This window comes from Nicotiana sylvestris, chromosome 11 (genome assembly GCF_000393655.2).
Source record: "Nicotiana sylvestris chromosome 11, ASM39365v2, whole genome shotgun sequence".
NCBI lineage: Eukaryota > Viridiplantae > Streptophyta > Magnoliopsida > Solanales > Solanaceae > Nicotiana > Nicotiana sylvestris.
In genome coordinates this window covers 165,640,991-165,663,656 of record NC_091067.1, presented here as the reverse complement: position 1 = coordinate 165,663,656, position 22,666 = coordinate 165,640,991, and the positions used below count along the sequence as shown (strand labels likewise).

Genomic DNA, 22,666 nt, shown 5'->3' with positions numbered 1-22,666 from the left:
CTCTTATCCAATATGTTATTTTACTTGTGATTTTTTTTTTTTAATAGAGACGGTGTGATTCTCTAAATAAAATATTTACCTATTAATTTTACATGTGAAAATTTATTTTTAATTTATAAGAAAGACTATAATTCCACTGATGAAAATGTTGATTCTTGTATTATTAATAATAGAGATGTGATATATTGTACAAAATATTGGTTCTATTTGTTTTTTGATATATAAAATATGTAATTTTCATATTTGTAAACAAAAAACCTATTAAGTTGAATAAACTTGGAAGAGATTGAACCGATATATATTTCTAACAAATATTATAGTCAATGGATTAAAGTAAATATGGCACCCGCCACCTCTAATTCTTGGATCCGCCACTGTGCAAAGATTGATTATTTTTAAGATATACCATACAATCATTTGGGGTCTTGTGAATAAGGTAAAGTTTTCGGTGAGTATCTTCAAAATGATCAATAAATAAGGTGCGTCCATATAAATTGATCGCAAACACTCTCATGTATTGTTATGCTACATTTAGTTTAGCCTATACTTCCTAAAATAAAAATAAGTTAGAAAATCACATATATCTATTAAACTTTAATACTAATTTACGTATGTTCACAAGATATGTACTTTATTCTTATATGTTAATTTTTTACTCAAATATTGATCTTAATAATATTAATATTATTTTATAAAATAGCATGTTACATAACTTAGCATACACGTGCAACGTACGTGCCAAGAAACTAGTTATTAGGAAAAAGCTTACAAGAAAATAGATAAGAAACAATTACTTAATTAGTATGTGGCGTTTCAAAATTTAAAGAGGAAATTGTGTAATTACGATAATTACTAGGAAAGTGAGTGCAATTCTATCTTACAGTGAAATTCTAAAAAACTCCATGCGTAGCCTCAGTATCATACAAAATATTGTTAGATGTAAATTTTTATTGGTTTTTACCCTAACATTTGATCTATTTTCTTATTTAGGGGAAGGGGGCTGGGGGGTGGAGGAGTTTGTTATTTTAAACGTTAAAGTAGTACGTGACTCGTTCACAAGTCCAGCAGCTAAAATTATGGAACTAGAAAGTATCATATAAATTAAAACCAAAGCCTTCGTGTGTGAGTGTATCTTTCGTTCATAGTATTATTTTAATTATTATCGGGTTTGTTGTGGAAAGGAGCACGCCAGCACCCTCAAAATATATGGTGTACCTTGTACAAGAATGACAAATAAAACCACAAAATGAATTGTGCTTACACTTATCAAGTTACAGTTGACCAAACCTTTTAGGTAGATTACAAACGACAATGTCCTGTTATTAGAACAGTAAGGATCTTAAAGGGGGCAAAACTTTGAGGAAACATAAAAAACCCTAACTATTAGACATGAAGAAAGCTGAGAACCCCAACTTTGTTTCTAAATGATGTCAAGAATACTTATATCTTTCACGATAAAAAATAAATTATTATCGACGTTTTTGCTCAAACTCACTTTCTCAGGAAAAGGCAACAATCCTGGCTCAAAATTGGCGAATTTTGTGTAATAAGCAACTCAACCACTCTTCATGAAGCTATTGTTGAATCTTGAGGACTGGGAAAGCAATAACATCGCGGATGCTTGCTGAGTTTGTCAGAAGCATTACTAGCCTGTCAATGCCAAGTCCCTGAAAATGAATGCCATCCTTTAGTTTAAATGACTCAAATAATAAACAAGTTTATGAGGTACTTTATTTTTTGCTGATCCAAAATTTTGAATCATATACAGTGTATGACCAGAATATCGAGCAAACTGTATCATTACATGGTGTATTTGACAGAATGTTTCAATTGTCCTGTCTTGTAAATCACCAAAAACTAGAAGTTTCATTTGTGGGCAAAAGTATGCATTTAAGGAGAAAATTTAGTTACTATCACATAGTTGTCCATTTTGCTGGATTTTTATATTATGGTTACAAAAGGATATAATCTATGTAAGACGAAATACAGGTAAGCGGAACACCAAAGGTAGCTGCACCATTTAGTAACAACTATGAATTCCATGAGAGAGATTGGCTCAACATACCATTCCAGAAGCTGGAGGCATTCCATATTCCAAAGCTGTGAGGAAGTCTTCGTCAAGAGTTACTTCATACGAGTCATCATTATCATCTTTGTTCTCTTGTCCCTCTGAACCAGCCTTATTTAAACCTGATGCCGCTTTCTTCTCATTATGTTGCTTCACTTGCTCTTCCAAGCGTCTTCTCTGCAGCAAGTTACAACAGAACAGTATATATAAGCAAGTTATAAGGCTTGAATGTATTACAGCATTGATATGTTTTCATATGTAAATGAGCTTCCTAGTATATATAGGAATTTCAATAGCTTCCACTGGGTTTCAAATGCTTCAGCTTTCCAGCGTTATTGGAAATCCCACCTAATATGGCTATATGAGAAGATGTTTGTGGATTCAAATCATAGAAGCCCCAGATTTTGCCCACCAACAATTCATGCCAAGCACGAGTATAAGTATTGGTAAGCAAATTTGCAACTGGAAGGTCTAAAAGAAGCGCAACAAAATGATATATGCTGCTCCAAGCAATTCTCACAAATCAACTAGGGGAGATTCTTAGAACATCTGGAGTAACTCCAAGTAAGAAGCATGATAGAATGTTACAGGAATTGTGTCTGGGATAGAGTGGTTTCCCTGTCCTATCGGTGGTATAAGGCCATATGCTCTTTCATGACATTCTATTGTACCCATCTTGAGTTATCTTTAAAGAGATTGGAAAGCCCTATTAACAAATTCTGTTTAGCTTGAACGGCATAACCACTTTTTTCTACTCTTCTTCCTTGAGAATAAAGCCTTCATCTTTTTATCGCCAAAACATAAGTTCCGAAGCAGGGAACTCAAATCTAGTAGATTTTGCTAGCTTGAAGAACCCAGACCTCTTTATAAAACTCTTCTTCCATGTTTAAAAGAAAATTCTTCATCTTTTAACCCCAACACAAAAGGTTTTATGCACAGAAATTCAGACCCAAGGAATTGCTCAATGTAAACTTGAAATGCATCCTAAGTATGAAATCTTCAGCAAGAGAAAGCACATGTGCCTGCCTTTTTCCAATGATATCAGCTTACACTCCTCTGCATGTCTAGAAACACAAAAGTGAATCAGGAAAGGACATTTCACAACAAAAAAGATTGTCATTGTCTGCTGTCATTGCCTTGATTACAGCCAGTATCCGTCTCTAAAAGAATTGGTGAAAATTATAAAAAGAAAAACCATTCACCTGTTTTATAGGAATTGACAATCCATCATTTTGATAATATGGGTGGCAAGAGATTCTTCCACTTTATCAAATTAAAACATACAGACAAGCAAGCAGTTTCAAGATTTCAACACCCGAATACCTGGTCCACAGGATCAGTTAATTCTGAGAAGGCATTCGCTAGCTCGCGACCACAAATGAATAGCTCGAATCTCTCAGTTAAGCCTGAATGCCTGAAAAACAAATATCATGTAACAAGAAAATCGATGTGTATAATAGAAGTGAAAAATACAAGCAGCTTCCTTTTGTAATATATTACACAATCCAGTATTCATTTGAAACAAAACATTACAAGATCCAATCTTAACTTCAGGAAACTGACAGTGGAAAAGCTCTAACGACATCAAGAATCAGCAAAAAGAGTGCTTATACCAGAAGCCATATCATTTAAACAACCTAAGAACCCGAATAGCTGAAAGGACAGCAGAGCATCTTTTGACAAAGGAAGATCACTTTGAGTTGAAGCAAATGATACACGGAAGCCAAGACTACTAGACATGACCTCAAAAATTGTGTTCTGCCTATTCTAATGTATAGGAGATTTCAGCATCAAACTCAAATATTTAGAAACATCACAGAAAGCAAAAGCCAGTAACATTTACTTGTAACAGAAGTACAAGAGTGTCTCCTTTTTTTGCTACGTCCTTTGGTTTTCGTTCTTATTTGTTTGACAATTTATGATTTTCTTCAACTATTGAGCACATGTTGCCTTAGAAAGATCCTTGATGTTTAAAAAAAGATATCTGAAGAGAGCACACCCAGGTAAGTTGTTTCAACATTCAAAAGAGAGCCAAAAGAAAGGTCCATTTTACTGCTAGTGTGAGAATTCAATTGATGGTTCAGTACCTTCTATGTGGTTTGGCCAGTGGAGATATTTCAATAGGATAGTCCAAGACAAAAGTCGGTTGTAGAAGCTTTGGTTCTACTATCATCTCAAAGACCTGAAAATGGTTACAACACAAAGCAAGTTCACATTAACAAACCAGCTTAACCAAAAAGGTACTCTCGCATTGATATGTGGTTTAAAGCTGCTAATTCTATGTATCTGCAGAAGGGAATATCAAAGATTCTAAAGAACATTATTCAACCTCATTAAGCAAATGGCCAACAGAAGAGCATGCTTCAATTGAACCCTTATCCAGATCATCACCAAGAATAGCAATCGCTTTACGAGTATGTTCTTTAGCTGCTTTAAGATCATCACCAAAGTTATTAAAATCAATCCCGGTAGCTTCTCTCACAAGATTATGCATTGTCTCCCTCCTCCAAGGTCTTTCCAAGCAGATCTCCACACCCTGCAAGAAAGCATAAAGTTTGATTCCTTAGATTAAACTTTAACAGGTAATAGGGGGGAAAATGAAATACCAAAAGTGAGACAAAAACCTATTAAGCATAAAACTCATGATTCACTAAAAAGTTAGTCCAACCCAGTAACTATATGTAACAGGACCATGTACCCATAACTAGTGCTAAATCATTTTACACATTCTCCAAGTAAACATATGCAGCACATCAAAAGACATGACATGGGATCTCCGGAAAAGATCAAATAAGACAAGATGCTTTGCTACAACTCAAGGAAACAGGTCAGAAATGTGGAGAGCTGTCAACCCCAAAGAGTAACTAAAAATGTTTAACCGGCCATCTTTGGGCCAACATTATTCTGCCATTCAAAATTATTTTGTTATGATGAGAGAATATTATCACTGCGCACAAGATAGTCGAATACGGAAGATCAGCACTAGGAATGGAAACTCAAAAGGTGCCACATAACAACAACAACAACATACCCAGTATAATCCCACGGGTGGGGTCTGGGGAGGGTAGTGAGTACGCAGACATTACCCTACCTGGAGAGGTAGAGAGGTTGTTTCTAAAAGACCCTCGGCTCGAGAAAAAGGTGGAAAGGAAGAATAGGGGAGAAGAAGAGGAGGAAAGAGGGGGGAGGGGGGAGAAGAGCGATAAGCAAAGAGGAGAAAAACTAGCATCGAATAGTAACCATCAGGAAGCAACAATATCCAGTAACTATAAGAGGGAAAAAGTAGCATCAAACAGTAACAATCAGAGAGCAACAACCCCAGTAGCAATTTACAAAAGGTGCCACACAAAAGCATGTAATTCCATTGAGAAAGATGAAGTTCACATAATCCCTCCTATTTCTCAAGCGCATCCTTATAGCCAGATCAAGGAAGAACTAGGTTGGCTTCCGAGGAAATCTAAAATAACAACACAGCCAGATGCTTGCACGCTCAATCAATTCTCAGTATTAGGTCCACAATATAAGAATGGTTGCCACACCTATTCCTGTAAATGGCTAGTTAACAGAAATAATCATGACAGAGAAGATACATGAATTTGCAAAGAAGAATCGCCAATTTCAAACACTACTGAAGAAGATTATCCAGAGGAAATGGTATTTACCTGATAATCAATTATAAGTTTCCCATTAACTGCAAGGGCACATCGTGTCACCATTTCTTCTGTCATATTCATCATGCTTTCATAGTCAGAGTATGCTTCATACATCTAAAACCAACAATTGAAATGATTAATGATCATTTTGCAGGACAATAATTTGATTATACATTCTACGAATGGAGTTGTAAACTTGCTTTAAAGCCCCATAAACCAAAAATAAGAAGTCTTTTGACAAAGAGCTATTACCTCTATGGTGGTGAATTCAGGATTATGTCGAGTTGAAATGCCTTCATTGCGGAATATACGGCCAATTTCATAAACTTTTTCAAATCCCCCAACCTGCAGTTACGCAAGAAATATGGACTGTTACAAAGAAATCAGAAGAACCACAGCTCTTCAAGTAAGGGGGAAGGAAAATACAACAGAAAATAGGGAGTCTTTCCTTCCCCTTCTTTGTCCTATGTGCACATATGCACAGGACTAATCATGGTTCCAGCAGCTACTCATACTTTTACATTTAGCTCCATGAAGAACTAAATAGTTATAGTAGTCTCATGTGAACATCTTCTGCAAAAGAAATTATAATGGCAAGTTGGCAACTACAGGGAAAGCTCACCAGCATTCTCTTCAAATGAAGCTCTGTTGCAATTCTCAAATAGAGATCCCTTCCAAGAGAATTATGATATGTAATAAATGGCCTAGCTTCTGCACCACCAGCTGCTCCCTAGTAAATGAAACTGATTAAACAAATGAGAAATAATGTGATCTTAGAAACAATAGAAGTCCAAATCCCCCAAAAGGGGAGGAAAAGAACATAGATGCTAAAGTTACAAATAATACAGGTTTGTGTATGTATATATCAATGCTTTTTTCTTTTTATTTTCCTATCTTTCCTCTCTATATTCATCCTTAACTAATCAGAGTACCTTGGGGGGGGGGGGGGGGGATGTACAGAACCAAGTTTTCAAGCAAGTTGCTCAAAGATAAAGGATATCGTAAATTCAGGATAGGGAAAAATGAAGAAGTTAGGCTACTAGAAAAACAACCGCCTATACGAAAAATAGAAGAGAAACTCGAAAAGGAAGGACTTCCACCTAAGTAGTTATAGAAGGAAGACAAGATACCCAACCTAAATTCAACCACTTTCTATGTGAATAAGCCAAGATGAATTTTAAGCATCCTTTTTACACTAACAATTTCTAGTTATTCCCTTAAATTCGAACACTTTCAAAAAATGTAATCACTTCATATTTCAACAATGCAACACTTAAAATTTGATTAATTTGTTACTACAACTGTCCTTTGATCAATTTGTTACTACAACTGTCCATGGCTACAACAATGCATTTCCATACCAGGTTTTCATTCAAACTAGTGGTTTTCCTGCTAAACAACAATATTTTTTTACTCACTGATAAGGTGGATAATGATTGTTTCATTTTGCTCTGCCCATTAACCTATTTTCTAATTGATCCAATCATGTAATTCTACATCTTATCTCAAAAAGAAAGAAGATTAATGAGTGATAGAGAGGAAGATCTTGATGGAGCAGCTGTTTAACTTGGGCCAATCCTTACAGCAAGGATCTAAGGCCTCATTTGTTTTTATTACGATTAAGACGTCTGAATCTAGATACACACCTGAATATTAATATGTGTATTAAGATTAAAATATTTGAATCTGAATTCACATATGAATATTAAGATGTTGTATTAAGTTCTGAATACTGAATAATTAAGACTGTTTGTTTTCACTACATTTGAATGTGTAAATATTGTATTTATTTAAAAATTAATAAGTATTAATTCAAATCAAATAGTACTAATTAATTTAGTACTATATTAACAAAACATTTTAAAAAAAATATATGGTGGTTGACGATGATGATGGCTAACACTGCTAGTTGTGGGTGACGACTGAGTAGTAGCTGGTGGTGGTGTTGGTTGATAGTTGTGATTATGAGAGTAGATTGTGGATGACAGTAGTAGTTAACGGTGGTGTTTGATGGTGGTGGTGACTGATAACAGTGATGGATGATATATAATGGTGGTTGATAGCGGTGATTGTTGTAATGGTAGTTGGTGGTAATGGTTGTAAGTGATGGCTATTAGTAGTGACACCCGACATTCATGCTTGGCACTGGTGGTGGTTGTGGCTGAGGATTGTGGTAATAGATAGTGGGTAGTGGGTGGTGGTAGTCTGTAATGGTAGAGGACAACGATAGCTAGTAGTGGTGATGATGTTTAGTGGTGAAAGTGTGGGAGTAATAGTGAAATATCATTTTTACAAAAATTCTTAAATGTATAACATCTTAATGATATTAAGACTATTGTAGATCTTAATCATTAAGATGTATTCAGACCCATTAAGTGGTTGTAAAATTAAAAACCAAAAAGTCTAAATGGGTAAGATCTGAATGATTAAGATTCAGATCTAAAAAACAAATGCATTTAATGACCGAGATCTGAATGATTAAGATTCAGACCTCCATTAAGTGCAAACAAATCAGGCAAGAGTATCTCTTGATCAGGGAAGCAGCAAAGAATAACCAAGAATGACCTACAATTATCTCAACCAGGAGCTTGGAACAGCTTCAAAGGCTTGCACTGAATAAGTGCAAGGCAGAATTAGCAAAGGAAAAAGCTAACACAACAAGAGATGACTAAGCACAAACAACATCCCAACCAAGGGCTTCAACAAGCTAGAGAACCGAATAACAACCAATGTGCGCTTGGTTAAGCACTAGGTACTGAAGTGGTTATTGGTCATATGCAAGTATGCAGTAGCTTAATTTATACAGGCAACTACAAAAGGAGGTTCTGGGATTTTTGATTGTGCACACACTGCAGCTTAATTCTTAAAGTTTTTACAGTATTAAAAAAGTGCCTCTAAGGCAATCATGAGAATGCAGTGCACAAAGGAATAAGGATGATAAAGTGCTTATGTGAGAGCAAAGAGATTAACCCAGGTCTCATCTAACTCCTTCCATTCAAAGATATTTGTGGGGATTGGTCACTACCTCTTTCTCGTATCAAGCAATACCAGTTAAAAAACATATATTCCTTGAACAATTGGAGCAACCATTCTGCTGCATCTAACACTTGGAAGCAGTGGTGGAGCCACATGAATTCAAGGGTGTCAATTGACACCCCTTTGCCGAAAAATTACACTATGTAGGTAGGTAAAAATTCTTTATTATGCATATATACTATATAATGACTCCTGTAACACTCCTCAAATCTATAAAAGTTTCAAGACACGCTAAATATAGAATTTAATGTTTTTATAAATCTTAAATTATACTTCTATTACAAATTTAAACCCTTGTGATTGATTTTTGAGTTACTTTTCTATTTATAAAGAATTGGATATACAATTAGGGGAATATTAATAATTTTAATATCAGTAGTATTTAAAAGTGGGTATCATTAATAATTAGTTAAGTCAAAAAAAAAGGGGGGGGGGGGGGGAGACAAGCCTAAGCCCATAAAAGGCTGTTAAAAAAAGAAAAGGCTTAAAGCCTTGCCGACGAAAAAGAGGTCCAAAGAAAGCAAAGCTACAGAATACTATACGAACAAGAAACAGAAGCAGCGTTTCAGCGAAACACTCACGCATGCAATAAAAAGTTCTAGGTTTCTTTACAAATCACTAGTTCTTGAACTCAGGTATATACAATTTTCTATTCTCAATTATCCTACAGTAGCAGTAGGTAAGAATTGGATAGTTAATTCCCTTCTTCCTCTGTATCAACAGTAAGTTCCATGTTTAGATGTGAAACTTTGAAATTAATTCAAATGCACTTGTTGTTGTAGAATCAATTGTTTGACGGATATAAATTGGACTGGGGCCTACGCATTGGCTCAAGGAGTTTTGATGTGAGTTGATATAACCCTTTACTAAAGTGGTTTAACTCACAAAAGCAACCCTTTACTAAAGTGGTTTAACTCACAAAAGCACGCATACAAGGTGTTTGATGAATTGCTTAAAAGAGTTTATATGTACTTAATTGGAGCGAGTGAGTACCTATTAACTTAGAATTATTCTAGCTAAAGTTTAGATGATTTATTATGACATATGTGCATAAATTTTCAGATTTTTGTCTTATTCTTATATGCCATTTTCATGTTGAAAATTCACGAAGGAGCAAGAATCTTTAGATATACTTTTGAATATTTACTTCATTCTTATGTCATGCTTTACATTTAAGGATATCAGTATGAGTATGTATAGGATGTTTCAGAAAAGATTTAGACTTGAAAAGTCACAAGAAGAAGTTTAGAAAGAAAAGATTTTTGGGAGTATCCTCTATTCTAAGAAGGGGTCATCGTCCAGGCCGAGGGTCCTGATCAAGGCGTTGACTTCCTAAAACTACTTGTGCCAAAGTAGGAAGCACACGAGCCGAGGGTCTCGTTGCTGAATTTGCCAAGCCAAGCTAAGGTATGGTACATGAGCGCTGAGAACCATGAAGCGAGTGGCACCTCGTGGATTGGGCCTATTCGATCAGGTTGGGATCGAACCCGTGCCGATCACACGGTGACTGAGACAGAATTAAGTCAGGATAATTGGAACTCCCAAAGTATAAAGTGAAATATTTTTTTTAAAAGAAAGAAAAAGAAAAGAATTTCTTTTAGAATATTCATAAACTGCTATTATGCAATTATTTTAGAATTGTTCTTATAAGCTTTATGTTTTACATGCATTTAGAATCTTTGCTCGTAATATATATGTTATTAAAGTTCGTTTCCGTTTGTTAAGACTCATTGAGTAGAATGGATGGTAGTGACTTTCTCTTTTGGGAACCTACGTTGGTCTGTGGTACAACGTAGGAAGCGATTTTGCAGGCGAACAGGCTACAGGTTAGGACTTCCCTCACTTCCAGTGCTATTGGTGAGCTCCACTTTTATTCGTGGAGTACTCCTTTGAGCCGTCATCATTTACCTATTTCTTTGCTTACTTTGAGAACTTGCCAGGAAATCTCATGTCCTTGTCCTGAGCAGTGCGTCAGTTATCAATAGAGGCTTCATAGACACAGTCGTTGGGTTAAGATTTAGATATTTATGATAATAACTTAGCAGTATTTCAGTGGTACTACGAATAAAGTTTTGGAGTTGGTTTATTTTAGATATTCAAATTAATTAAAAGTATTTGGTTAAAGTATTGCCATGTTACATATAAAGATTAAGGTTATAATAGTTTTGATAAGCATAGATGGTTCGCTCGGTCAAATTTAGCGACCAGGTGTTGGCCACGGCTTATTCAGAAAATGGGTCGTGACAACTCCCCTTGGCTTCTTCATTGGTGTACTTCTTTATATTTTGACACCCCTTAATGAAAATTCTGGCTCCGCCACTGCTTGGAAGTTTACAAAAGCAAATATTATAACACTCAGAGCATAATATACTCCTTCATGGAAGAGTAGCTCACAAGCTTCATGGAAAAAACACAAAAAAAGAAAAAATAAATCACAACTAAATATGAGATAACACTTGCCCATACAACCAAAAGGAAATTCACAGACCTGGAGAACAGGTGTTTCAACTTCCACAAAGCCAAAAGATTCCACTGTCTTGCGTATTTCTGATACAATCTACTGAAGGAAGGATTAAATCAGCACGGAATCTAGTGCACATTTTCAATAAGAAAAGAAGAAAAAATATTATGCATTTACAACATTCATTACTGCCCATTGCAACAGAAGTTCTAGAGAAAGTAGCAACTATTAGTCTACTACACAAGTCTCCACCATAGGTAATTCAATTCAAGACAAAACAATATAGTATTAATCAGCAAAAGGCTATCTGAGGTTAACTTCATGCGAGAGATTATCGCAAATTACTTGGGGAAGATTCAAACAAACAATGCTAAGACAATATGAACTGAAAGCATTTTCCTTTATACTACAAAATTCCAAGTATAGTCTAGTAGATTTGTGCTTTATTTGTTAACTGTGGTTACAAGTGTAATATTTGAAAGATGACAACTTTGCTATGAAAAATATATAAATATCATGAAAGCTACAATAATAAGCTGAAAGTAGCTTAAAACTTAGAGCTTGAACTGAGCTCTTTATAGCTCATTATCTGGGTGGAATAGACTGAAGTAGAAGCCTATTTAGACAGGTTGAACCTCAACAAAGCAGAGGCATTAAAAAATCAAAAGAAGAGACAAAAGAAAAGAACCTCATTCACTGATGACGAAAAAAAATTTGTATCTATATCATTCTTTTAATAAGTCAGATCTCATTTATATGATTTACTACATGCATTTCTGAAATCATCAATCACCAGCGGGGAAAACAAACGCATGTTTAAAAGCAATGGTTAAAGTTCCAGCTTGCAATATTACCCATAATAACTAAAATACATTATGATCTAGTAACCAGTTGTTAAGAAATAATGAGATAAAATAGGAGGAGGATGTCAACCATCAGAGAACTAGAGACCAAAGTAATAACACAAAACTTTATGAGCAACTTAACTCCCAAAACTGATGGAGACTCCAGTTATTTTAGTCTAGAAGGAGAAAATATAAGGAAAATTTGCAGACTAACGATCACAAATTATTAACTCAGTAAATCTCCATACTGCTGGGAAAAAATAATTTACTGAAAGGTTTACAGTTCAAGAGGAAACCAAATGATGATAAGAGAAAGTATTGTACTTTTGACATAACAGTCAGAAGAAATAAATAGCTAACTAACCTTTGCCCTCTTGCGAAAGGTATCAACCACCTCAGGATTTGCAATCATGTCTACATACCTAACATAAGCAGCAAGGAGAGTGAACACACCCTGATTTTGGAATATCACAATTTGCTCCATGTTATAATAGCACATGCCTCAATAATATTTTTAAGCAACAGTAAAAATTAGACATTTTACTGGTTTCCTCTCCAGAAACCCAATATTGAAAAAAGTTGTAAGATATGCGAAAGGCCCAAACCTAAGGTAGATTGCATATTTTCCTTTGCTTTAGCTACTTTAAACGATCAACTTATGTGAAAGTAAAAAGCAAAGCCCCCACGGCTTTGGTTTAGAGGTAAAAGCGCAGCGTGTGATGTGTGGATGAGGCGCATGTCACAGGTTTGAACCCTGTCGCAAACAAAAGGCCTGGTTGTTCATTGGAGAGGGATAGAAGGTCAGGCCCTATCAATCAGGTTTCGATCCGTTCGCCACTGGCCCTCATGAATTTCTCGGTTATCAAAAAAAGGAAAGTGAAAAACAAAATACAAGCAGAACTGATAGCAAGAATAAGAGGCAATGGCACCAGCCACAGATGCAGAAAATACCTGGAGAGCAACTTATAAGAGTCGCTTATGTACCATCTGCCATTATTGACCAGAGTATCTAAAGTTACTCTGGCTAAAAAAACTGTGACAGTCATATTATGTATTCTAACTGAAAAGATACAAATTTAAATGCCAAATAACCCATTCTACAGAATTCCTATGATAGTTGTGCAGTTACCCTTCCAATAATGAGTCAGAAGCTGCAACTAGAATCTTCAATCACAAACTGGTGCAAGAAAGGAAACTCACCTCTGTCGATAGCGCTTGTCTACATCTGTTAAGCCATGATATTTGTCCGGCAATGGAAGCAATGACTTTGTGAGAATCGAGAATGAGTTGACACATACAGATAGCTCCCCTAGAAAGAAAACAGTAAGAGATACTTCAATGAAAAAGGCTTCAAGACTTCATGACAACAGCTCAAAAATAACAGAAACAAAAGAAACAAAGTTTAAGAAGATATGATTTATGTATTTGCAAAAACCAACTACTCAAAATAATGCAGGTCATTTTCAGGATTTTGGAATCATAAACCAAATCAAACAGAAGTTGCACGCATATACAAATCTGTAGAACGAATTGATGCTAGTGACTAGAAGGAAGTGAATTTTAAGAGCATGCTACGCCAACTACAGATTTCCATCTTAGGCCTGTATAGGATACCATAACTGTCTGAATGCTCATGTATATATCTTCTGCTTCCTTAAAAGTGAAAATTCAAGCACTGGAGATAGGATGACATCCATGGATGAGTCAGTAACAAGTGTCTAACGAACCATACACGTGGTCAAAATGTGTTTTGCCGAAAAAATCTCAACTTCCCTTGAATAAATAAAAAATTGATACATTAAATACCAGAGAAAACTTTATATAACTAGACCTGCATTACTCTTTCTAGACATAACTTTATCTTCTAGTTTATTCTTTTAAAACACAAAAGTTAAATATGACCTTACATGTTTCTTAAAAAATACTCCATTAAGCAACTCATATTTTAACTCCTCTTAATATTGATGCCAAGTCAAAAGGGATAAACAAATTGGACAGAGTGTACCAAAGTACGTATGTAAAACCTGTAAAGAAGTAGTCTTTATTCCTAGCTTAAATTTGACATGTTCTTTGATGTAGGGCAGCAGTTAATCTCATAGATCTCTCCTATATGTTCATCTCTAGAGTTGTAAGCAGCCTACTATGTGGTCTCCTATGTACCAGGCTTTTTAACATTCTTGTAGCTGTCTTTTGTCTCGAAGCCCATGTTTATTCAACTTGTGCTTTTTCTTCACCTGAGCAACGATATTGCCAAAAGAAGAAAGAAGACAGGAAATAAAAGTCCTTATCAAAAAAAAATCCTATCTTGATTGCAGCCAGAGAGATAGCAAAGAAGATGGGGCATAAATCAAACTTTTGCTGCACATAATACCCCTGATGTGTCCTCCACTCCACATGCCTTCAGCATGTCAAGAAGAAGGCAACATTGTTTATCGGGTTGCAAGCTCTAGTAGGATTTTTAACCACTTATTTCTTCATTGCTCCTTCACGTCACAGATCTGGAGCATCTTTTTCAATGTTCGTGGAGTTGCATGAACTGTGCCTACGACTGCAAAAGAGCTGCGGTTGGGCTGGAATTTACAAGGTCTGGGGAACGTGAAAAGGAAATTTGGACCACCATTCCATCAGTAATTTGGTGGCTCATTTGAAAAGAAAGAAACGCGAGAATTCTTAGAGCAAAGTGAAATCTCTAGTTAGCACTAAAAACAGATGTATAGCTTTGTTATTTTTTTTGGTGCAATTGCTCTACTGCAAATGACATAGATGGGTTGATTTCTTGAGCTCAACAGTGTTATCAAAGGCGCGCTTAAGCCCTAAAGCGAGGCTCAAAACATGTTGAGCGCTTCGCCTCGCTTAGCGAGCGCTTCAGTGTTGTCATCAAGGCTCTAAGGCATATTTTTCCTTACCAATGAGCGTAATCCTGAAGAGGCGACACTAAACGATTGATATTTCACTTTATCATAAATTTTCTTCAATTTCTTTGTCTATATATTTGGTAATGCTTATAGATAATAGTCTTGGACTACACATACATATTTGTTGTTTTTCTCCATTTGCGCCTTTCTTCATTAAAGCCCAACGCTTTATTTGAGCTTTTTTGCGCAACAGACCTTAGAGCTTTTTTGCGCAACAGACCTTAGAGCTTTTTTGCGCTTTTCGCCTTTGATAACACTGCTCGGAAATATTTTACAGCACTTACTCGTTGTTGTATTTCAATGAATTACTTTTACCAATCAAAAGAAAAAAGGCTAGTGGGACTTTAAAACTTTCTGCGGATAATGGGCAAAGCCTGCTCTTATTTTACGACAATACGGACGATTGCTTCCATTACTTACCAGAAAGACACCAAATTCTTCTTTTGGTGCTTCAACTTTGTAATCTTTCCTATCCTTTAGGCGGGGATTTCATAGGAGGACTTGGTTACATAGGAAGGAGATCCAAACAAACAATAAGATGAAAAGGAAGAGCCAGAGGAGGATTCACATATTTCACAACACTACCAAAAGCAACAAAAAAGGTGCACAAATGTCTTTATCAACCGATTATGCGATAGCTATAAATTGTTCAAGGATCTACACTGTTGAATACAGAAGCAAATGAACCTATTCATAGAAGAAAATAAGAATGGATGTCGAAAGTAGAACCCTGATGGGCATAGACATGAAATTACCTTTCTCTGTGCGCTTGATTGAACCATTTGCCCCCAATATATCACCAACATCAACAAGCGTCTTCAATTGCTCAAACTGATTATCTACAAGCCTTTCCTTCTCACAATAAAGCTAAAACCAACATTAACTTATTTCAGTAGAGTGCACATTTTTCTATTCGAAAATGGCTAAATTTAAAGGTAAAAGATCACTGCTAATCCAGAAATACAAGAAAATCTCTTATAACAGGATCTAGCAATATATCTCAGAGAGGTTTCTAACTTGTAAAATGTTAATTGAACCTGAAAGTTCAAGCAATTGCTATCCCAGTTTCTTGAGCACAAAAATGCTAAGAGCTAGATAAGAAGCACATGAGATGTGCTGAAGTGCTGTTTAAAATGAATAAACAGTTGAAAACTTTGCACATCAAACGGACGATAGGCACTATCAAGGACTGAAAATGTCCCTGAGACATGTCCGTATTCCATATCAAGCACTCACTCAGATGATTTCAACAAATCTAGAAAAGAAACCAATTGCTAGAACCATCAAACATATTTAAATAGATGTCTTAAAAATCTGTATATTTATAGTAATGCGGCACTATAGCTATTAGCTATTGCAGCAAGTAGACAGCAAGCAACGTAAAGTATCCCCAAAGCAAAAAACAGATAAAGTAGACTATGGCAATATTTTATTTTATTTTAAAAGGTAATGTAAGACTATGGCAAATATAAAAACCTGAATCATGCCAGAATCATCTCTTAAAGTTAAAAAGGCGAGCTTTCCAAAAGCTCTGCGAGCGACTATTCTTCCTGAGACAGAAACATAATCATTTTCACTATTCGACTCTTCGCCATTTCCTAAATTCTTATAAATCTCTTGCAGTTGACCAGCAGTGTGAGTCCGATCCCACTTGTAAGCATAGGGCTCCAAGCCATTGCTTCTCAGCTCTTCCACCTGTGAGTAAGCAGAACACATTAGATTTGAAGATGAAATTGAAAGTTTACAATGGACATGGTATAGATCCAGTCGAAAACGAAAAATGAAAAGATCAAGTAGTTGCTGGCTTTTGCTGGTACTAAACCACCAATAGTGGGAAAGATTAATGCAAAAACATTTTAATCCTTATTAAGTCTTAGGTAAAGAATGTAAGATAGCTTCCATTACTCGGGGTGCTTGCCTTTACATGCTCTGAACTATGATGATGCATAAAATTTGAAGCTACATTCGACAAGCATGCTGTCATAAGACATAGTTACATCAATACAAGCTTAGATCTACCATGCATCTTGGTGTCCAAAGTCAGTTAGAAACTAGCATACGTGCTCATAATAAAATCAATATTCATAAAGACTTTGACGTCAATATATCCACCAGGTATTGAGGTCCAAATGTTTTCTTTCAAGAGAAACTAGCATACGTGCTCATAATAAAATCAAAGGGCCAGCGCAGAATGTTGAGCAAGCACCTCAGCCTGTGGGTGATCCAATTTCCAAACAAAATTCTATGACAATTGAGAATGTCGAGACAAACCAAAAGGCGGGGAACGATGGTTGGAAGGAGGCTAAAGGAAGATCTGCTGCAAAGAGCTCTAACACAAACAAGAATGACACTAACAGAATGCAAACTAGAAACGGGTTCAGTTTACTTGGTGAGTCAGGAGGCCAGTGTACCTCTAATGAATTTCCTACCTCTAATGTAAGTGAACTGGGCCAATGTAGTTACAGAAGTGGAGATGGTGTTATACAACCCTCTTTTATTCCAATATGAAGATTGTTGCATGGAATGTGGGGGATAAATAAGGTGTATAAGCACAAGGAGATGAAGTTGTTTTTAAGGGAGAATAATATTGCACTTATAGCTATTATTGAGCATAGAGTAAATGAAAGTAAAACAGCTCAAACAATAAAAAAAACTAGGAGATGGCTGGAACTGGGGTGGCAAATAATGAGTCTGGTAGTAGAGGGAGATTGTGGGTTCTTTGGAATCCAAATATTCTGAACTTCAGGTGCATGGATAAACATACACAATATATACATGGACCGATCCAAATCCCCAGCATGAATGTGGAGTTTCATTTTACTGCTATCTATGGACTACATACTATTGAAGCAAGAAGAAGTCTGTGGCATGAACTTAGGCAGTTGCATGGAGTAATAAGGGGCCCCTGGGTGGCTATGGGAGATTATAACACTATCTCTTCAATTGAGGATAGAGTTAATGGTAATCCAGTAAGTGAATTTGAAGTAAGAGACTTCAATCGCTTTATGGAAGATACAGGATTAACTGAGATGAAGTGTGTAGGGAGGTCATTCACGTGGACAAATAATACTATACATAGTAGAATTGACAGGGCCCTTGTTAATGCCGAGTGGATGACATCCTTTCCTCACCTGGATGTCCAGATATTAGATCCCTACTTTTCAGATCATACACCATTCCGCATCCGGTTTGCGGCTAATCAAAGAAGGGATGCTAGACCCTTTAAGTTCTTCGATATTCTGGCTGAGCATCCCGATTTCTCAAGTGTAACAACAAAGAGCTGGTCAGTTCCTGTACATTGCAATGGGTTAAATGGCGTTTGGCATAAGTTGAAGCATGTGAAGGTTGAGATGAAGCGGCTAAATTCTAGAGAGTTTGCAGGAGTAGATACAAGATTAAAAACTGTCAGGCAGCAGCTCATGGATGTGCAAGAACAGATGCGAGATCACAGAAATCAAGCTAGCTTAGTAGACATAGAGAGGAACCTAAAACAACAATTAGAGAAATGGGGATTGATCGAGGAAAGTATAATGAAACAAAAGTCCAGGGTCCAATGGATGAAATTAGGAGACTCTAACACTGCTTATTTTTATGCATGTATGAAGAATAGGGTGGCTCAGAATAAAATCAGAACATTGATGACTTCCTCAGGGCAGGTGGTGCAGAATGAAAGGGCAATTGAGGATGAAATCACTTGGTTCTATATGAATTTACTGGGAACAACAACTCCACATGTACCAGCTATCCAACTAGATATTATGACCAAGGGGAGAATCTTAAATAGGCAGCAGCAACTACAACTGATACAACCAGCTACAAAGGATGAAATATATCAAGCTTTGTGCAGCATAGAGGATCAAAAAGCTCCAGGTATTGATGGTTTTAATTCTTGCTTCTTTAAGAAAGCATGGTCAGTTGTGGGGAATGACATATCAGAGGCTATTATTAGATTTTTCACCACATCTGAGATGTTTTTGCCAATAAATTACACTCTTGTAACTCTTATTCCAAAAGTTTAACATCCTTCAATAGTTAAAGAGTACAGACCTATCTCATGTTGCACAGTGGTGTACAAGATAATCTCCAAGATATTGACGGCAAGACTGCAAGGTGTCATGGACTATCTGGTTGACAAAAGCCAAGCTGCATTTGTGTCGGGAGGATGATCTATGATAATATTGTGCTAAGTCATGAATTGATAAAAGGGTATGGTAGAAAGGGCATTTCCCCTAGGTGCATGATAAAGCTAGATATGCAGAAGGCCTATGACTCTGTAGAATGGGTGTTCCTTGAACAAGTATTGAATTGCCTGAATTTGCCTGAAATCTTTGTTCAGTGGATAATGAATTGTGTTAGCACTGTGTCCTACTCTGTGTTGATAAATGGTAAATCAGCCAAGCCTTTTCCTGCCAAGAAGGGTCTTAGACAAGGAGATCCTCTGTCTCCATTCTTATTTGTTTTAGCTATGGAATACTTGAGTAGGCTCTTAAAAACCTTGCAATTGAACCCTGATTTTAATTATCATCCTAGATGTGCGAAGCTACAGGTGATCCAATTGGGATTTGCTGATGACCTACTCCTTTTTTGTAGAGGGGATATGATATCTGTCAAGCTACTACATGATTGTTTCATTAAGTTCTCCAATGCGTCTGGCTTGATAGCAAATAGGGATAAGAGCTCCATTTATTTTGGAGGGGTAAGCTTGGAGATACAGCAAGAGATCCTGGGCATGTTAGGATATACTAAAGGAGACCTACCTTTCAAATACCTAGGAGTTCCTTTGAGCTCCAAAAGGATGTCCATTATTCAATATCAACCTCTTTTGGAAAGGATGATGGGAAGAATTACATCATGGACTTCTAAGCACTTATCTTACTCAAGAAGGGTACAATTGATTAAAAATACTTTGTTTGCAGTCCAATCCTATTGGTCCCAGATCTTTATTTTTCCAAAGAAAGTGATCAAGATGGTAGAATCTATATGCTGAAATTTCCTCTGGACGGGTGGAGGAGAGATAACCAAAAGAGCACTATTGGCATGGGAGAAACTATGTGGTCCTAAGGTTGCAGGGGAACCTGTGTCAGAAAAAAAAAAAAAAGACAAATTGTGGGTAGTTTGGGTGCATACATACTATGGTAAAGGGAAGCAAGTTTGGGACATAAAGGGGAAACAAGCAACTTGGATAGTCAAAAAGGTGCTGAAAGCTAAAGTTTACTTAGAACGTGCTGGAATAAATCAAAGTGAGCTAGAAAAGATGAGGTCTTTCTCTATCAAAGCTATATAACAGAAGATAAGGGGAGTCCATCAAAAAGTTCCATGCAGAAAGTTGGTTTATAATAACTATGGTGCACCAAAATGGATTTTTATACTTAACCTGCCAGCTCACAGGAGGCTAAGCACAAGGGACAGGCTGGCCAGCTGGGTGTGACTGATATACTGGTGTGTCCTCTGTGTAATGTTGCTAATGAGACTATTGACCATTTATTTTTCAGCTATGTGTACTCAAGTCGAATATGGAACAGATTATTACAATGGCAAGGTTTGACAAGAAAGGCTATGAGCTGGCAGCACGAAATGGCATGGATAGAAGTAAATGAGAGGGGTAGGAGCGCTAGAGCAGAGTTATTCAGAATGGCGATAGCTGGATGTGTATATCATATATGGCAAGAGCGAAACATGAGGATATTTCAGAATAAGCAAAGGCAAGAGGAGCAAGTTATCAGACAAATTGTTCTAGAGATATTCTGCAGAGGTTCTATGTAGGCTCGATTGACTAAAAAACTGGAAAGCTTAAATTTTACCCTTAGTTAGCCTAGTAAATGCTTTATGATTTTGTTGTTGTTAGGGGGTGCAGTAGTGCTAGAGATGATGCCCAGCTTTAGTGCTGGTTTTTTTGTTTTGTTTTGAGCTGTACAAAGATTACTTGGTAATTCATAAAAAATTATTTACCAAAAAAAAAATCAAGATTCATACCCAGAAATTTAAATAGGTTCACAAGTGATCCTTTTACCCCAATAAAAGAATAGTAACAGATGAAAACTCTATAGCTAAGTACTCCCACCATCCCGATTTATATCACTTCTTTCATTTTATAACGTCCCAAAATGTTTGACACTATTCCTTTTCTATAAAACAGGTATAAATTTGCAAAAATTCAATTTAATTAGACCATTCAACATTTTCTATAACCTTTCATATCAAACTAATTTTTAAACCACTGCTTCAATATTTTCCACCATCATTATTATAATATATAAGACTTGAACTTTGTACCCAATCAAACACCGTCAAATGGAATGGAGAGAGTGATTAGTTGCAATACTATGGAATAATTGAAGCATGCAGTAATAATATGCACAACTACTAATCTGAATTCTTAAAGGTAATGAAAGTACAATGAACCTCAAGCTAAAAAGAGTGGACAAGTTTCCACAGCTGTACTTCTGTCTAAATTAAGTTATCACCTCAAGATTATATGAGGAAACCACAATAAAGATATGATCAAAAAGTGAAAGCAATGTCAAGGTAAGCATAAAGGGAAATCAATGTTTTCTGATCGATATGGCAGTTATTGTTATGTCAAAAATTCTTGTTAGAAAACATTTTATTACGGACCGAATAGAGTAGAAAAGGTTACGGATTAATGTATATCCTACACCAACTATATTGGTAGTAGTTAATTGGATTGATTGATTACAATATATTCGATTGTAATGGCGCAACTAGTATTAGAAAGCACTCCAGTGTATAATTTCTATAACTACTAAAAATACCATTGTGATAAAGATACAATTTTTACACTGAACATAGTCATAAAGATACAATTTTTACACTCAATATTCACCTAAATTCTAGTCGTCATTGGAATGGCCATAAATTGACAATCATCAAGAAAAAAGTGAACTTTACAATAAACCGGTAATAGTATCAGTTACCTTGTTGATGCGTATGGCACGAATAGCCTCTTTATCTGAAGTTGAAGTAGAAGTGCCGGAATTGGACCTACGGTTGCGGCCGCCGGCTCTACCGGCAACTGCAGCTGTAGTAGCGGCAGAAGAAGAAGAAGAAGAAGAAGAGCAGCAACGAACAATGAAGAAAGGAGAAGAGGGTCGAAATCTATGAGACCTAAAAGAAGCAAAGTGGATAAGTTGCTTCAACGGCTGCAGGGCTTCCATTGTCGCACTTCTCTTCTTCTTTCTCTCTGTTCCCCCAAGCACTATTTATAATTTCTTCCCTACTTTTTGCGGAAAATACGTCTTGAAATATTTTTAATTCAATAGTAATCCCGGAAATTTTTGAACAAGTGAACTACATACTTTTTAATTTTATAGCCCATATTTTAATTTACTACCAACTAGCCCAAAAATAATAGGCTAAGATTACTATTTAATTTAAAAAAAAAAAGATTGTTCAAGCTTTTAAATTAATTTTCGAATCACTAATTGTGTCTCAAATATTAGTTCAACAAGCCAAATCCATTTGGGTGGTGAAAATTAAATTTTTAACAAGGTTAAATATGTGGGTTTAACTTCCCAATTTGATTTGTTGAGAAATTTGGAGTTGGTGTTATTTGGACTTGTTAGAAATAGTATAAGGAGGTTGTATATAAAATTTGAAGTCATTTAATGAAGATTTGGATTGGTTTTGAACAAAAATTGCAACTGAAAATCGTGGAAGAAGTTCATTTA

General features: G+C 36.0%; 1 protein-coding gene across 3 annotated transcripts; it reads right to left on the bottom strand.

Moving 5' to 3' along the window:
* Window positions 1–1,227: 1,227 nt before the first annotated feature.
* Window positions 1,228–22,213, bottom strand: LOC104246938 (lysine--tRNA ligase, chloroplastic/mitochondrial). Of its 3 annotated transcripts, none has more exons than XM_009802850.2 (14): window positions 21,914–22,213; window positions 16,455–16,673; window positions 15,734–15,845; window positions 13,264–13,372; window positions 12,428–12,485; window positions 11,246–11,314; window positions 6,344–6,451; window positions 5,974–6,066; window positions 5,731–5,835; window positions 4,398–4,604; window positions 4,156–4,250; window positions 3,392–3,482; window positions 2,066–2,245; window positions 1,228–1,667 (listed from the first exon to the last, which is right to left on the bottom strand). In XM_009802850.2, exons 1-14 carry the CDS (start codon window positions 22,151–22,153, stop codon window positions 1,575–1,577), a joined length of 1,779 nt encoding a protein of 592 aa, XP_009801152.1. In that variant the 5' UTR covers window positions 22,154–22,213; the 3' UTR covers window positions 1,228–1,574. The 3 variants fall into 3 exon arrangements, 2 of the variants coding, with proteins under 2 accessions (XP_009801152.1, XP_070018620.1); XR_011403620.1 differs by lacking the exon at window positions 1,228–1,667 and adding an exon at window positions 3,095–3,132 and having other exon boundaries at window positions 2,153–2,245; window positions 3,271–3,482; XM_070162519.1 differs by lacking the exon at window positions 1,228–1,667 and adding an exon at window positions 3,095–3,132 and having other exon boundaries at window positions 2,153–2,245.
* Between the last annotated feature and the right edge of the window lie 453 nt (window positions 22,214–22,666).

Bases quoted from the DNA above. Each gene is read 5' to 3' on its own strand.
- LOC104246938 (XM_009802850.2), bottom strand. From the start codon at position 22,153: ATGGAAGCCCTGCAGCCGTTGAAGCAACTTATCCACTTTGCTTCTTTT. The intron at 4,251-4,397 runs GTTGAATAATGT...AACCATTTTCAG, and splicing joins TTGGCCATTTGCTTAATGAG to GTCTTTGAGATGATAGTAGA. The intron at 3,483-4,155 runs GTACTGAACCAT...TTTGTTTTTCAG, and splicing joins CTGGCCAAACCACATAGAAG to GCATTCAGGCTTAACTGAGA.